This window comes from Caretta caretta, chromosome 3 (genome assembly GCF_965140235.1).
Source record: "Caretta caretta isolate rCarCar2 chromosome 3, rCarCar1.hap1, whole genome shotgun sequence".
NCBI lineage: Eukaryota > Metazoa > Chordata > Testudines > Cheloniidae > Caretta > Caretta caretta.
Window position 1 is genome coordinate 158,897,678 of NC_134208.1, and position 17,084 is coordinate 158,914,761.

A 17,084-nucleotide genomic window follows, 5' to 3' on the forward strand; every position below is an offset into this window, starting at 1 on the left:
AATATTTTGGTGCCCCCTTTCCCTCAACACATTCTAAAAAAGCAAAGGGGGGCCCCCTTGAGTCTGCTTATGCCTAGCACTTAGGGGAAATAACGTGTAATGAAATGTCCTGGTGTAACCTTTGCTATAGATAACTGGCTGCTGGAGTTAGATTATGACAGTATGAAAACAGTATGAAGTTTGCTTCTCTTAGTATGTTAACTTTCCTAGCACAGATTAACCCATTTTCAGGATCAGACCATCTTGCCATGCGCCAATTAACCATGAGATTTTTATTTTCCTTTCTCTCTCTTTAAAATGATAAAGATCTTCAAGATTGAACGGGAAGGAGAAAATCAGCGTTACAAACCGTTCAGACAGCTTCATAATCGCCAGCTGCTCTGGCATGGCTCCCGCGCTACCAACTTTGCTGGCATCTTCTCGCAGGGTCTCCGAATAGCTCCACCTGAAGCTCCTGTGGTATGTAAAATGCTACTTGTTAAACAAGTGCATAAAAATGATTGTTGTGCCACTCATCCTGTTCCTCTTGACACCTTTTGCCCCCTCCATCCATCTGGTCTCCTGGGGCCACTATTGGTAAGAGCCTAAAGAAGAGACTGTCTAGATAAGGAGGGGCCAGATGACCTTTGTGAATATTTAATGCTGTTCAAGCTGTCCAGAAAGAATGGTTGCTGAGCAACATGTCTATAAGTTTGCCAATAAGTTACACCTCAAACAGTGCTTGGGAGTTGTTTTGTAGCATTACTCTTCTAGTTAATACAGAGAGAATTCTAGGCAGATGGTTTCAACATCAACTTGGTCTTTGAAGATGGGATTTTATTTTGATAACCTTTTTCCTTTCCCACTCCCAGACTGGTTACATGTTCGGTAAAGGTATCTATTTTGCGGACATGGTGTCCAAGAGTGCCAACTACTGTCACACATCTCAGACTGACCCAATAGGCTTAATTTTACTGGGAGAGGTTGCCCTTGGAAACATGTAAGTAACTTGTATGTTATTAACTGGCTCAGAGTTGTAGAAGGTAGCACCTAAGCTGCAAACTTCTACATCCAAGTGACAATGAGAAGCTGTTGCAGTTTGCTTGGAAATAATTAAAAGCATTCTTAAATCAGGAAAATTTTGGAAACTCCTGAAATAAGCAAATAATTTGAGTAAAATTTGTGCTGTAGATAGAGAATATTGCCTTAAAAAGAAACAGCATAAATAGTAATAACCATGATAAGGAAGGAAGCTGTGATGGTGTTGCCTTCTAAAGGCATAGTATGTGAAATAACTTCACAGTATTGTAACAAAATGTCTTTATTTTTCATTAAGAAAGTTCTCTTCAACTCCTCTAGAAATGTTGTTCTTTCTACTTTCTAGGCATGAGCTAAAGAATGCTTCCCACATAACTAAGTTGCCCAAGGGAAAACACAGTGTCAAAGGTAAAGCTTCGTTGAGAAATTATCAGGGTGACGCTAACTGTAACAAACTTTGACAGCTTTTGCTTGGTGAAAAGAATAGTCTAGTCTTGTGCTATGGCTGTATCTTTTAAAAGGATTTGATAACATTACCTTCAATAATGTATTTTATGTATTTTCAGATGGGGAGGGATTTCTTGCTTCATAGTATGTTAGCTGGCTGTCTAACGGTTCAGGCAGGAATTTCCCCCCAAGTGTAGCACTGAACAATAAAGTAGGTGTGTTTGGGGGCTTTGTACTTGCCTCTAAAGTATCTGGTATTGGGCATTGCTGGAGGTAGGATGTTACTTGATAGACCAATAGTGTAAAGGATTTTGTAGAACACTTTCAAAATGTCTTGCCAGAAACTGGGAATGGATCACTTGATGATTACCTGTTCTGTTCATTCCCTCTGGGGCACCTGGGACTGGCCACTGTCAGAAGACAGGATACTGGGCTAGATGGACCTTTGCTCTGACCCAGTAGAGCCAGTCTTATGTTCTTATGTCTTTAATATTCAGGGAATAAATAGTTGGTTTTGTCTGTTACTGATAAAATCTGGAATTGGAATGATTGCTGTTCTTACAATGCTACTTTAAAAAAAAAAAAAAAGAGTTCCTGTTTTCTGGGGGATTTGTAGAGGAGAATTTAGAGGGAATTAATGAATTTTGAGAATTATCCGCACAAAGTTGGGGGAATAGTAACATTTGGCAAATGCCCCTGATAAAACAAAGTGCTTCACGTGGATCTGATAGGCATCTTTGATCTTTAAAAATATAAGCTCTAGTAAAGATCTGACATAAGTGTTCATTTAAGTATACAGTATACATTAGGCCCCAAATTAACTGTATGTCAAGGAGGGGCTTATACAGAAGAACAGGAATTAGTTCATTATTTTAATTTCATTTAAATTTTACAATATAAACATACTCTGTATTGGGAATGGTATGAGAGACTGGAAAGTGAATCTGACCCATCAGTTTTAAGTGTCCAAGATGTGTGAAATTAAACCAAGCAGCCAGCACAAATGGAAAAATAAATTAAATTTTGAATTATTTCAGTCATAACAATCTAATGGACTACTAGTGCCAAAAGTGAGGTGATAGTATATTTAATATAGTCTGTACACTGTCAGTGTCACTTTTAAGATCTCTTGGGATATAAATCTGTAGTTTACAGCAGTGGTTCTCAACCAGAGGTCTGGGGTCTCTTGTGGGGCCTCCTGTGAGTAGGTTTCAGAGGGACCGCCAAGTGTGGCCAGCATTAGACTCGCTAGGGCCCAGGGCAGAAAGCCAAAGTCCTGCCGCACCGGACTGCAGCCCGGGGCACTGAAGCCCATCACCCAGGGCTGAAGCCAAAGCCTGAGCAACTTAGTTTCATATTGTCCTTGGTGTGGGGCCTCAGGCACTTGCCCTGCTTGCTACCCCCTAACGCTGGTCCTGGCTTTTCTGTGCACAAAACCAATTGTTTTGGCACAGCTGGGCCATGGAATTTTTATAGTGTGGGTGGGGGGTTGCTCAGAAAGAAAAAGGTTAAGAATCCCTGGCTTATAGTACAAGTGAGGCTGTGCTGAAGCGCTTGATTTCCAGTGAACATACATGGGAACTGGATAAGATCCCTCTGACTTCAGTGCAAGCAGAAATGGGCTCTTTTTGTGAATGGGCAATCTGGCGATTGTACACAGTTTCCTTTGAAGAAATAAGAAAACTTAAACTACATGCCAGAGAGACTGGCCATACCATAGGTTTCAGAGTAGCAGCCATGTTAGTCTGTATTTGGACATACCATACAATTCCCCAAATGTCTTTTATGACAAGCCATTGTGAGTAGGGGTATGTGCTTGTAATGGTCTGTAAAGTATCATACACATCTATTGCACTGTATAAATGACTGTAACACTGTCATTAGTGAGAATTTTTCTAATACTAAGCAAACAAGATTTTGCCTACATTTCAGACTTATAATTAACACTATCTTTCTCTTTCATAGGTTTGGGCAAAACTGCACCTGATCCTTCAGCCACCATCACTCTAGATGGTGTAGATATTCCTTTAGGGAATGGGATTCCATCTGGAATTAGCGATACCTGTCTTCTATATAATGAGTATCCTTTACTATCGTTCCACTTTAACTGGAAAGCACTTCTCTGTATTATAACATGCAGAATTATTAGCAAGTACCATTATGTAGAGGAAGTTTAGCTACAGAAGCCTTTTCTTTTAGATCTTTCATGGAGTGGTTAGCAAGCTACAATTTGCAGAGTCCCTCTTACAAGGGGAATAATTTTAGAATGATGTTTAAAGAAACTCTCATTATCAACCCTGCATAAAAAGAAATCGTACACACAGTGAGTAGTTATGTTAACTACAGGACTTTGCACTTCTGTAGCACTTACAGAACTCTTTGTAAACAAGTTTAAATTTAAACTTCACAGCACTTTGGGGGGGAATTAGCCTTTTACTGTTTCTAGATGGATGGATAAACTGAGACCTAGAATTCATTAGTCCCCACTCATGGTATGTCAGTGTTCGAACCAGGGATAGCACCTGTGTGTCTTGATTCCCAAATAGATGATCTAACTACTAGATACACTTCCTCCCATCCTACTAAGCAAATAACTTCTTAAATTAACAATCTCTAGACCGGTCAGAAACTCAGCTGACTGCTCTTGGGTGAATTGTTTCACCACAAGGCTGTCTATCTTAAGAGCTGGCAGCAGGGAGCATATGGCAACTTTGGCTTTTAATATCGCTCCTGTCTTAGTTCAGTTGACAACATGAAATGGAATTGTAACTTTATTCAAGTCAACTAATGTGCTACTCATTCAGCTTGTCACTATTAGTTTTAATCTACAGCAGATTTAGTGAGTATTTGTTTAATCTAGTATAGGGCAGGTCTATGCTACAGCCTAAATCGATATAATTTACGTTGCTATGGGGTGTGAAAAAGCACCTCCAGTTTTGCGCTGTCCATACCAGTGCTATGTCAGCGGGAGATGCTCTCCTGCCAACGTAGCTTCCACTTCTCAACAAGGATGAAGTAATTCTGCCAACAGGAGAGCGCTCTCCCATCGGCGTAGCGTGTCTTCACCAGACTTGTAGTGCTGTGGTGTAGACTTGCCTTTAGGAGTCATCATCTTAGAAGTAGGTTTGTAGCATTAAGAGTTGAGAAAATTAACAGACAAGATGAACTGCCTTATTTGTCTAATGAAACTTAGTAACATAATAACTATGATACAGGCTGTGTCAGTCCATTTTAGCAATGCCAACAATTGCACTGTTTTTCATTTTCAGTCCCTCTGTGAGGCCAGCAAGTATTCCCTGTTTTTATAGATGGGGAACTGAGACAGATTAAATGGCTGGCTTCACACTGGAAAATAGTAAGAGAGTTATGATTAGTATTCAGGAATTCCTGATCCCTAGTCCCATGTTCAGACCACACCTTTTTCTTTGTCCCTGATATTTGGACTGAGCGTGTGACTTGGCGCCATGAGGTCCCGGCAGACGAGAATGGTATTGGCTAAACAGATTTCAGAGTAACAGCCGTGTTAGTCTGTATTAGCAAAAAGAAAAGGAGTACTTGTGGCACCTTAGAGACTAACCAATTTATATGAGCATAAGCTTTTGTGAGCTACAGCTCACTTCGTCGGATGCATACTTGCATAAACCGAGCCGCTCAGCTCCTTCCTCGGTAAAGTAAGCTTGGTTTCCTGTAGGTCTCACCTACAGGAAACCAAGCTTAGCGGCTCAGTTTATGCAAGTATGCATCCGATGAAGTGAGCTGTAGCTCACAAAAGCTTATGCTCAAATAAATTGGTTAGTCTCTAAGGTGCCACAAGTACTCCTTTTCTACTGGCTAAACATAATCTTCAGCAAACGCAGTCCCTGGTCCAAGTCAGTGTGTCTCTTGAGATTCCCATCACACTTTCTTTAGTGCTTCTCCCATCTGGTAACTCTGCCTATTCCTGATTTTGGATCAGAGCTCTGAAGTAAGCAATTAACATAATATACTCTGATTCAGAGAGGGGAATAAGGTTGTGTGGGGTCAGGAAATTAGGTGTGCCTAATTTTGGTGTTCGGTTCTGCTTTTCTGAGTTCATTATTCAGTTTAGGCTGAAGCTGATTTTCCTATAGTATTTGCAGAGTCTAGCACTGTTCCTTTTGTTGATATTGTCAGAATTTTATGGAACATAGACTTCTGTTTCACACATTGCAAACTAAAAATGAAATAAAGTGTGGGGTGGGGGTGTGGAATGTTCTAATACATAAACAGAAATACTGGCATATACCTTGAATTTGACATCAGGAGCTTACTTTTACATTCAGATCTGCATAGGGCAAGACTCAAATACTGTTGAAGTCCAAGTTATGTTTATATTGTTATTTTATAGTAGCTGTTCCTTAACTCACTGTTTCCTTCCCAGATATATTGTCTATGATGTCGCTCAGGTAAATCTGAAGTACTTGCTGAAACTGAAGTTCAACTATAAAACATCACTCTGGTGAACCCTATTTAGAAGCCTTGTTAACGAGTTATTATGTAGTTACATTCTAGTGCTGACTTCTGACCTGCTTAAGCATTGACTTCCCTTATCAAGGTATCAAAGAGCTAAGTTGCAGAAGAGGTTACTAAATCCAGATTTAGTAAATCACTTTAGTAAGAGGTTTTTATATAAATATGTGGCAGCACATGGAACTGAGTTCTGATGAGAATGAATACCTGGTTTTGTTTTAAGCCACTTCTAATTTTTTGGGCTATCAAGTGTGTCTTTGAATTGAGGGTAGACCAAAAAACAGAAAAGGAAGGGGATTTTAGCCAAATGGAGTTGGGGAAGAAAAGGAATTTATGAATGTTTACAAATAGTTGCGCTATTTAAAAAAAGGTTGCCCTCTTGTTTAAAATATCCTCTTCCTGTTTTGATTTTGAATAAATGTTAAACGTCCATTTATTTTGAGGTAAAAATAAAAGCTAATTTCATATTAACAACTTTTATTTTTATGTTGCAAAATGATTGAATTGCTTTAATTGTTTCAATGTATTCTTTTGTAATGCTTTTAAACACGCCATGTCTCTCTAAATATAAACACTGAACATTAAAACCTGTGGAGGCATCTCACAATCCACGTTGGAATGAAAACTTGGACTGCCCATTGAGATTTTTTTTCCCCGTGAACAGTCGGTGGTGGTAGTAGTAAGCAGTTTCTGATTAATCCAAGGCCAAATGTGGTAAATGTCCATGGAAAGCACCAACACATGTTGCTATGTTTTGTTCAGTGTTAGCCTCAACAAACCCCCTTAAATACCAATTTTTCATGTGATTTAGGGTGTGTGGTCATTCTTGCAGACCAGTGGTTCCCAAACTTTAACAACCTGTGAACCCCTTTCACTAAAATGTCAAGTCTCGCGAACCCCCTCCTAAAAATGAATATTTCCAGGGATTTTCTCCTTTACCTAAGTATAAATTATAAAAGCAGTGATCTTGGAAATATAAAATTTGTTTTTATGACATGCTTATTTCACACTATTTATTATCATTACAGTATTTGTATTACATTATGAAAATGGCAACACTCTTGCAAGACCTCACTTTCGTAGCTTGTATCACTTTTAATAAGCCTGTTATAAGACACGGCTTCTGTGTTTCATCAAGGAGTATCAGATGCGAAACAGCATGAAGCTATTTAAGAAGGCAGCTCAAAGAGTTCCTCCTACACAAGGATTCAGGTCTTGAGCAATCCAGGCAAACGACGCATGTTACAACAAAGCTTAAACTTGTTCCTCATGTAATTTTAAAAACAATACTAGCTGCCTATTTAATTTTAAAAACAAAAAATATCTGCCTCCCTTTGTTTGCTTCTTAGAAGGAGTCTTGAAGTTTAAATCTCCTCACTGTGATAGATATGCTTGCTTTGATCTGCTTAGCTCTTGGAAATCCAGGGGCTCCGGGATGCTGGCCCTGTGCTGCCTGGGGTCCCTAGTGACAGTTCTGTCCACCATTAGGGATTTTTTTCCCGAGAACCCCCTGTAATATTTCACGAATCCCAGTTTGAGAACCACTGCTGTAGACTGATGTTCTTTTGATCCACAGAACAAATGGTTGCATGGGTACAGCAGGCTTCCCTTGTCCTGACCTCAGCTGAAATGCAGGTTCAGTCTCCATGGCCAATTTTGTCCTTGACCGCTCTTGAGCGACTGTAAACAGAAGATGCCTTTAGTTCTAAATATGGTAGTTTTTGAGATGTGGGTATTTCTCTTGAATCCAGGGAGAGACCAACTCACTTCCCATAGACCACAAAACAACCTGGCATGATTTTTGATCATGGTGACTTAGTGTTGAAATGTTGCTTACGTAATATCCTGAGCTATCCATTTCTGCATTGTTTTGATATACGCAGCGTAAAACATGGAGTAAATAACTAATAACCCTGTTTCTGTGACTCATTCACAAACTACACATGTTGAGGGCTAAAATACATACATTTTAAATTTGCTGAATCTCAACAGAGGAAAGTCCATATTCAGGGCAGTGTTCTAATATGTATATCATAATGCCTGCAGCCACAGTAATGATAAAATGCTTGATTTTTAGAGTGTGGACCAGATTTTTACATAATGAAGTTGGTGTGATTGCAATTAGTGTTCTAAGAACAGTGGCAGTTGCTAATGCAACAAGCAAGGCAAACTATATTAATTGCTGCCTCTGACTTATTGGGGTTCCGTGCACAATGGTTCTGAGTAGAATTGTAAAATTGGATTATCCACTGGGATTTTCAATTGCTTGCTGGTGGGAGATTTTTTTTCTGAAGTGTAAGTGTTTGTATTGAAGCCCTTACCTGCAACTCAAAATCAGGGGCGTGGGGCAGTGCTGCATGGGCAGTGAGATCCATCCCTGCCCCACAGTGAAAGAAAAACCAGCAGAGGCAGAGTACAGTTCCCGTTGGGTTTGTTGCATTCCAGTCATTAGATACTTGTGTGGAAACCGCAGATCCACTTCCTAACGCATGGGGTGTCCCACTGCCTTTGAAAGAGGAGTTTCAAGGCTGACGGCTGCCTACATGGCTGCTTCTGCTGGAGCTGGGACTGAATGAATAAGGGGAATGAAGAGCCAATAGAGGGAACACAGAGCTGCTGTTGCTCTATGGGAAGGAAACGTTGAAGGAAATAAGAGCAGCTGGTACTGTAAGATTTTTTTTTAGAGAGAGAGAGGGGCCCCTGATTGGTTGCTCCTTTCAGAAAAGGAGATGGGGAACAGAGCGCAGGTACATGAGGAACTGGGAAGCCAAGGGCTTCCTCTGAGTGCAGCAGCAGCCTCTTCCCCCTTCCAGGGTAAGAGGAGTATTGCAAAGAGTTAAGGGAATTGGGGGGGAAACTGATTATGACAAACACTGGAGTGTCCTTTATTGTAAGTCTTTGTTAGCAGGTTGTAGTCCAATGAAATCTCCATTACAGAATGGAATTTGAGTTTGAAAATATTTCTCCAGTGCATATTCTGTTTAATAATTAAAGACTTACAGTGTATCCCAACTATCATAAGCTTGAACACAGTGATTTTATTTTACCTTGCAACTTCCTATAGGTCAAATCAAATGAACCGAACCCTTGAACACTGGTATGTTTCTGCTCTGAATAATTGGCTTTGTGGGGTTTTATGTTGACTGTCTTAACTTCATGCCAAAGTTGCTCAGTTGACAAGTTTTTTTAAAAAAATCCTAAATGTCAGCCTTGTATACCCAACCTGGAATCAGAAAATTATTGTGATTTTTGGGCTCATATCCCCATCAATGATAAAAAGCTCTGCGCCTCATTCTCTCAAAGTTCCTTTTACTTCCAGAGCAATGTGAAGGGCCTTACTGAGGGTATACATGTAATTCTATTGCCAGCGTGGCATAAGAGTGCCTTAGTGTAAATGATAATCAGCCCCTCTTTGACGGTGTGGACCAGAGTAAATCATTTTCCTGTAACTGTACTGGCTGTGCAGGACTAACATGAGAGGAAAAACATAGCAGACCTATTTTGTCACTAAAATACCAGATAAGACTTGGAATAAATGCAGGGAACAGACTTGTTGAGTAAGTACAGGGCAGCACTTGACCATAATACTCTCAAAGAAGGAACTGTAGAGTTAAATAAGATTGTTTTTTGGAGGGTTAAGGAGTTTAGATCAAAATAGGAATGATTCCAATTGAAATATGCTGGGAAGAAATTATGCAAGTATTACCAAGTGAAGAATTTTCTGAATTAGGAGAACTATAGCAGAAGCAATTTAAGAATAAATCTGTTATTTATTTGTATTATGGTAGTGCTAGAGGGCCCAGCTGAGACTGGTCATTGTACAGTGCCTAGCTTAAACACATGGTAAGAGAGAGTCTCTGCCTTTAAGAGTTTATAATCTAAATGGACAAGGGAGAAAGGGAAATATGTCCCTTTTACAGACGAAAACTAGACTACAGAGGGTAAGTGACTTGCCCACATTCCCTTGGGAGGTCTCCGGCTGAGACAGGAATTAGAACCCAGTTCTCTTAAGTACGCCAGGTTAATACCTTAACCACACTTCCATCCTTCCCCTTTAAACCACTTTAGTATTAAAGCCTATGGACAAAGTTTTGTTTTTGTTTTGTTTTTTAAAGAAAATCATCACTGTGTACATAAATGAAAGGGAAAATACTTGTGTGACTAAAGGACCTCCAACTCTGAGTTGTTGTATTTCTTTTCTACATCTTGCATCCCTTCTGCTATGTCTTTGACTATAACGAACAATGTTTCCACTGTGATGGACTACATCGGGGTTCTCTAACTTCATTGCACCGCGACCCCCTCCTGATGACAAAAATTACTACATGACCCCAGGAGGGGGGTGACCAAAGCCTGAGCCCACCCAAGCCCCACCGCCCATGGGGGGAGGGGAAAAGGGGGACAAAGCCTGCGCCCCACCACTCCTGGTGACCTCACTTTGGAGTCCTGAGCCACAGTTTGAGAACCCCTGGCCTACATACATCTGGCCAGCAGCTTGCTTGGGTTTCTGCCTTTGAACAAATACTGGGCTACCTCCCAAAAAGTATTTCCATTTCATTCATACACTGGCATGTAGAAGACTGGTAACAACATCTGGTGTGGCTAAACTAACATTGCTATGGCAGTTTTCCTGCGGGCTGCTCTAATCTAAAAGCATGGAAAATCCATTTCACCCAAAGCCTGACCCTGCAAGGTGCCAATATCACTGAAATCTATGAAACACAGAGGGTACTCTGCTTTTTGCAGGATTGGCCCCTGAAACAAGTGGTTTTTTGCTTTCAAAGTTTTGGGCACTAAGTTCAATATTCTACTGATTTGGGAGTAAGAAAAGGGAAAGTTAGATCTGCTCAGCTGTCTTCCCCACTCCTAAAATAACAAGATTAAAATATAAATAAATTTAAGCTCTAGCTATAAAGACACGATTTGCTATTTTTGTCCTGAAGTTTTTTGTTTTGTTTTTTTGTGTCTACCTTCATGCACTGTAGTCTAAAATTTACTGTCTGGCTATTTTTTCTTGGCTTTATAAAGCATCTATTACCGTAGTTTCTAGGTGGCATAAGCATAACACGAACAAAGAGCTAGATTTCATATCCTGTGCTTGTTTTAGTTGCTATTCTGAGTAGCAGAACCATTTTGTAGCTCAGTTGTGGAGGGAAAAGAAACCCTATGAAAACAGAAGAAGCTAAAGTACAGAGATAATTTAGGAGGGGGAATTCTACAGCTTGAAGCCTTCTACCAAGAATTCAGTGCCTACAGACAATCAGCAGCAATTTTCGTATTAACTGCAGGTACTTGAGGGAGAGGTAATCAGAGATACTTGTCCCTAGTTCATTCAAAGCTTTAAAGATCAGGGTCCAACACCTTGAAGTACATCTGGAATTGGATCAGGCGCCACTAAAAAGTGTGGAGCACTGGTCTTATCTATCCCAATTCTGAGGCAGGATGCTGAATGATGAACTGGCTTCAGTTACTGTATGGCCATTACATTCATTTCCACTGAGAACGTGGCGTAGTAGTCCTAGAGGTGGCAAGCCTCTCCAGGAAAAGAGCATAGTCTCCTGGCTAGTCACAAGTGAAACAAAGTATTTCTAGCCTCTGTTGAATGGCCTAGAACAGTGGTGAATACAGCAGGATAAAGAGCTTGCACTAGAATGTCCATCAAGAGTACTGTTACTGACCAGAGAGCATTCGGTTCCTGACACGAAGTGTGTTGTTCCTCCCATCATCGCCATCTTCCCTAGGATAAGTGTTGAGCTAATTTTTTTCAGCCCCCAGGAAATAACATCATCTGCACTATATGCAACAAAGAGATGTAGAACACATTGGTAATAGTCGAAATACAGGGATTTACATTATCTCAGTGTCTTGCATAGTTGAAAAACAGGGGTGATGAGTGGGCTCTGGGGAACTTCAGGATGATGTTCAGGCCATTAAGTGCAATAGCCTGTCATGACTCTTTACTCCTCTTAAAGGAATAAGCAAAGCCAATTTATACAGAATCTCCCATCTGTATCAGGTAGGTGGTCAGCAACATCTAATGATGGACTGATAGATTGCTAGTACTGTGGACATCTGTTTTTCACTATAATTTGTGTGTCAGTACAAATGGGGCCATTGTCATGCCAAAAAGCTTGAATATGAAATCTTCATTCAGGTTTTCCCCTTTCCTCTCTATGACCGCATGTGGTACCATTTGAATGTAAGCTGCTGGCATTTTTTAAATGCTATAAAAGGACATGAACAGTCAAAACGAATAGCTCAGGTGTGGGGCCTAAGAACTGTGATCATCAAATGCCGGCAGAAACTACACCTGACCTGATTGATAGTATTTTTCCGTGTATGTAGCATTTTGTAGAAAATACCATATACACAAGAAATGAAAAGGCATAAAATGCTTGAATGCACTGGTATAGTAGCTTGAAAGGCCAAAAGGTAAAAACTTGTTAATGCTGGAATCCAAATTATAAAGTAGTTATTCTTTACTCTTGTGACATACTGTGTAACAGGGATGTGTTTTACAAAATCTGTAACAGCAGCAACTGCAGCTGAAGGAATGGAACATTATAGAAATGTCCAGCTGATTTGTAGCCTGTGATCTAATAACTTAAAGATGACCAGCAAAGGGGGATGTGAAAACTCTGGAAGTGTGTGTGTTGTTTTTTTTTTAAAAAAGGGTTTTATTGTACTGTTTTTTTTATATTAGAAATTTAATGTCCTAACAACAGTTGTTGACCATTTGGCTGTGTCTACAGTAGGCTTTCCCCCCTAAAATTTCCCTCCAGTCTAGCTCCAGTGAGGGCTGGCAACTGCTGGTGTCTTTGCCACCAAGATCCAATGGGACAGACTTAATAGAGGCCACCCCAGCTAGTCCAAAACCAGAGTTGGCAGGTTGATATTTCTAAGATGGCAAAACAAGTGGGGGGACAGGGGACCCTGTTTTATAAGAGAGGAGCAAAAACAAAAATTACAGGTTACCTTTTAAAATGTCAGTTGGAATGTGCAAGTCCATGCCTTCATTTTTAAAAAAACACATATGGCACTTTTAGTTGCCTTGTAATTGTCTCCTAGGGGGGCTGGATGTTCATAAACAAATATTATTTTCCCTATCTGCAATAGCAGGGAATATCATGCATAGATGGCCTATCTGTGTGTGCCTTTACACTTGGATTAAGTGTAGTAGAAGAGAATACAGAGCCCTTTTAACATGTACAGGAGACTAAGTTCTAGCACCAATGTACCCGTCAAACAAGTTACTAGTCGCCTTTTTCCACTCCTGGGAATACAAATTCCTACTTCCATGAAAAATTTTGCCAGAAGCCAAGCTAAATTTTTATATTGGAAACTGCCAAGTAGATGACTTCTTCACTTAAGGCATGGCTACCAGTTGCAACTTAGAATTATGTTTCAGCTGAAGTTTTTTCAAGATATTTAATTGTCATTAATCAAACATCTTATCTGTGTGAAGCAGTCAAACACTCTGCCACAATTTCAGTTGTCACTCTTTTGGTACAAAATCCAAGCCCCCATAGCATCTTTTAAAGAAAATTAACAATTAAAAAAAAGGGGGGGGGGGTGAGAATTGAAAAGTAGCTAAAAGCATAACTTAGCCCACACAACCAAGGAAATCCTACATTTAAAGTATACCCTTCATAGAATCCATTTTGCTTAAAAATTACATGTTTTACCAAACAGGGAACAATTTCATATTCCACACTTATTATAATAAGGAGGGGAAATGGTGAGGTATGGACAGTTTCAACCTTAATTCTGAATTTCTTTGGTTCCAGGACAACATAAGGTATGTCTACACAGCTAGAAGCAGGCTGCTAGGCTTCAGAGCCTGCACCTGAACGTTTACACATTATTTTTAACACTGTTGTGTGAGTCTGAGTCTGTAGATCCAGAGTCTGTGATTCACCACCATGGGCTGTCCCTCACTGCATAGACTAACCCATAGTCTAAAATCAAAGACTCCTGGTATCCTAAACAAGCAAACATCCATGCAGTGATTGTCCTAGAACATCTTGACCTGCAGGGCTTTGTGAACCTCAACTCAACATTTAATAGTGAAAATATTCTTACAACAAATAAAACTGAACAGTTTTTCGACTCAAAATATTGCTGCTGTTTGTGCACTTATTTCTATATTACTCAAGGTGAGTCATTTGATGAAAAGTATTCTCTGCCGTAATAACCAGTGTAACTATAATGATCAGATGTTCTCTATTGATATATTTGATGCAAACACTTCATAAAACAATGCAGTTAAACTAACCATCTCCATTGGCATCTCCCGGCTCCAATCACTTCATTTCATACTGTGCAATGTGGAATGTTTGTGCTGATACATCTCAGTCACTGGAAGATAAGGGGAAGAATGGCTGCTAAATAGTTCTCTTTGTAGATAATATTTTTTCTGAATTATTAGATGGAGACTGGATGCTAAGTTTCAGACTGTTGTGTCTGTCCTGCTAATGATGTTTATTCTGTTCAACTAAACTGCTTTTAAGCACACTGTTTGTTGGAAAAACCCCTCCTATCTTCTTCCCAAAACACATAGATCACAGTAGTTACTCTTACATACTGCAGAATTTTTCATAACTTCAGCTATTTAAGCCTCACATATAAAGGATCCAAATGTGTGAAATTAGGCAAACAGTACAAATCCACCTTTCTTTTTCAAGTGAGGATTCCTACTGTATTCCACTGAGGGGTATGTGCATGCACCTGGAGCCAGAGCTTTTTCAAAACAGTACAGTATTGCTCATCAATCTGCGCAGGCACCCTTGTACTGCCTCATGGTTTCGCCCAAGGTGATAAAGAGCAGGGCAGACAGACCATGTCTCCAGTTCCTTCTCACCACTGTGTCAGAGCTTCTGCTGAGTTCCTTCTCACGGTCCGCATCAGAGCTTCTGCTGTCCTCTTGCCCATTTTCCAAACTTTATAGAAAAACTGATTTTACTGTTGTTCAAAGTTAGGATTTTATTGTTTTTACAGTAATTTTCTAGTTCCTAGAAGTTTTATAGGATTAAGGACTTGGGATGCCGCTTTGGCAGTTTTCCAGCCAAACAATTCCCACCCTCCCCCCTTTCCAGCATTAGGATCTGGGTACTGGATTATGCCGAAGACATTGGGATTCAAAGTCTGCACTTCCTGCCCTTGCATGTTTCCCATGAGCAACGAGCTCCAACACTCTATGGTTTAGGGGAAGCCCACACTGCATCCAAGTTCAGTATCTGCCTTTTCCTCCCTGCTCGTACATGGGAAGGCCGAGCTCTTTGCCTCGAACAGCACCTCGTGGAGGTTACCATGGGGTTGCAATCAGATCCTGGCCGGGGGGAACCCCCCACCCCATATGTCAGTCTGAACAATCTAAGAGCACTCCCCCTACCATGGAGCCTCTGTCCAGCTCCGTTAGTACCAGTGCTATGGACCCCACAGTAAGTCTTCCTCCAAATCCAAGAAGGACGCTGCATCATCCATGAGTTCTGGCCACTGAGGAGCAATGTATTCCAAGGCTCACAAGAGCAGTAAGAGGCTGCTTATCTGTTCACTGGATCCACCAGTCCTGGTTCCGGAACCATGTACCCCTCCTGCTTCAGCTCTACCAGCATCCTGTGAATTGTTGGTCCAGAGACACATCCCTTACCCAGTTTCTGGCTGGGACCAGGACTGGTAATCACTAACTCTGGGAAGACTTGGCAGTGATCCTGGACCTCACAAAACTGTTTGCCCTGGAAAGAGTGAGGTCTCCCTGTGTTCCGGTGCGCTCACCTGCTCAGAGGGCCCCCTCTCCTGCATTGGCCATACCCCTTTAATGCATCCCCTTCCGACCGCTCCATTGGCACCACAGTTCGTGCAGACTCCAGTTTTTCTGAGTCTGAGGATTTGGCTGTTTGACATAGTCTGCCGTTTCCATTCTGGAGCCAGTACTACCAGAGGTTTCCAATGGCACTGTGGCAGTTCCCTCCTTTACCTCAGCCAAGGAGCCCCTGGTATCTAGTTCCTTAGGCACTGACACAACAGGATCAACCCCAGGTTGGCCATACTAGAGCTTATGCCCTCACTATTTCAACACAGGAGGACTCTCCTCTATTACCACCCCATCCTTCGTAGAGTAAACACTTGGAACCAGGGGTAGACAGTGCCAACGGACCTGGGAAGATTCCCTTCGTTGGCCCTAGACGTGGCTGTGTCATCAACATTCTCCTCCTCACCAGATGACTATGGTCAGTTTCAAGAGCTACTAGGCAGGATAGCCAATGCTCTTGAGATCCCACTAGAAGTGCAGGACAGTCAGTACCACTTACTATAGACATCCTGCACACATGCATATGGGCAAGCAGAGTCAAGTAGATGAGGTTGAGAGTAGGCCCTAGAGCAGGAGTTCTCCAACTGTGTGTTGGGACCCCAAATTGGGTGACAACCCCATTTCAATGGGGTCGCCAGGGCTACCCTTAGACTTGCTGGGAGCCAGGACTGAAGCTGAAGCCTCAGCTCTACCCTCACTCAGGGCGATGGGGCTCGGGGTCGGGCTCTTCTCCCCAGTGGGGGCCAGGTAGTAATTTTGTTGTCAGAAGGGAGTCATGGTGCAATGACGTTTGAGAGCCGCTGCCCTAGGTGGACCGTTAGGCTGACCTAGTAGGGCCACTCTCATGTTCTAAAAACTAAATTGATTCGATTGCCCCTGCAGTGCCACCTGCCAGCCTCATGTCACCAGCTCGCTGGGAGGAGGGCAAATAAGCTGGGTGGGGAACCGTTTGGAGAGGGGGGAGGGAGCATTATTTGGAAAACCAGGGACTAAGGAGGGATGCTTAGAACAGGACCGTGGTTCTTGAACGATAACAGTACGAAAAGCGGCTCCCGTCTCCCTAAATTCAGGGTGCCCAGCTCCAAGGCACCCTCCCTCTACAATAAAACGGGGAGGGGGGGGACAGACCCCAGCAAATTGTTAAGCGTGGGGAGAGGGACGGTGCTTACCAATAATAAGGGTGCAGAGCCCTGCAGCTGCAGTGACGCGCTCAGGCTGAGAGCGGTGCGCGCTGCCTGGAAGCAGGAGACGCCGGGGCTGCCGTAGCCGGCTCCGCTGCCCCCCGAGCCCAGCCCTCTGGTCTCGCCCCGCGCGCCGCCGC

The 17,084-nt window shown here is 41.8% G+C and overlaps 1 protein-coding gene and 1 long non-coding RNA gene across 2 annotated transcripts in view; one reads left to right on the forward strand and one right to left on the reverse strand.

The window, feature by feature from the left end:
- Positions 1 to 6,577, forward strand: part of PARP1 (poly(ADP-ribose) polymerase 1) — a 54,441-nt gene extending 47,864 nt beyond the window's left edge. Inside the window, exons 19-23 of the mRNA XM_048843349.2 lie at positions 307 to 459; positions 852 to 979; positions 1,364 to 1,425; positions 3,430 to 3,544; positions 5,864 to 6,577. Coding sequence (XP_048699306.1) covers positions 307 to 459; positions 852 to 979; positions 1,364 to 1,425; positions 3,430 to 3,544; positions 5,864 to 5,945 — 540 coding nt within the window. The 3' untranslated portion in view covers positions 5,946 to 6,577. The remainder of the gene's footprint in view (positions 1 to 306; positions 460 to 851; positions 980 to 1,363; positions 1,426 to 3,429; positions 3,545 to 5,863) is intronic.
- A 356-nt stretch (positions 6,578 to 6,933) lies between these two features.
- On the reverse strand, positions 6,934 to 17,058 carry LOC142071624 (uncharacterized). Its single transcript, XR_012667751.1, has 3 exons — positions 16,933 to 17,058; positions 14,228 to 14,891; positions 6,934 to 11,745 (listed from the first exon to the last, which is right to left on the reverse strand). It is a non-coding gene; the product is annotated as an uncharacterized LOC142071624 (long non-coding RNA).
- Positions 17,059 to 17,084: the final 26 nt, after the last annotated feature.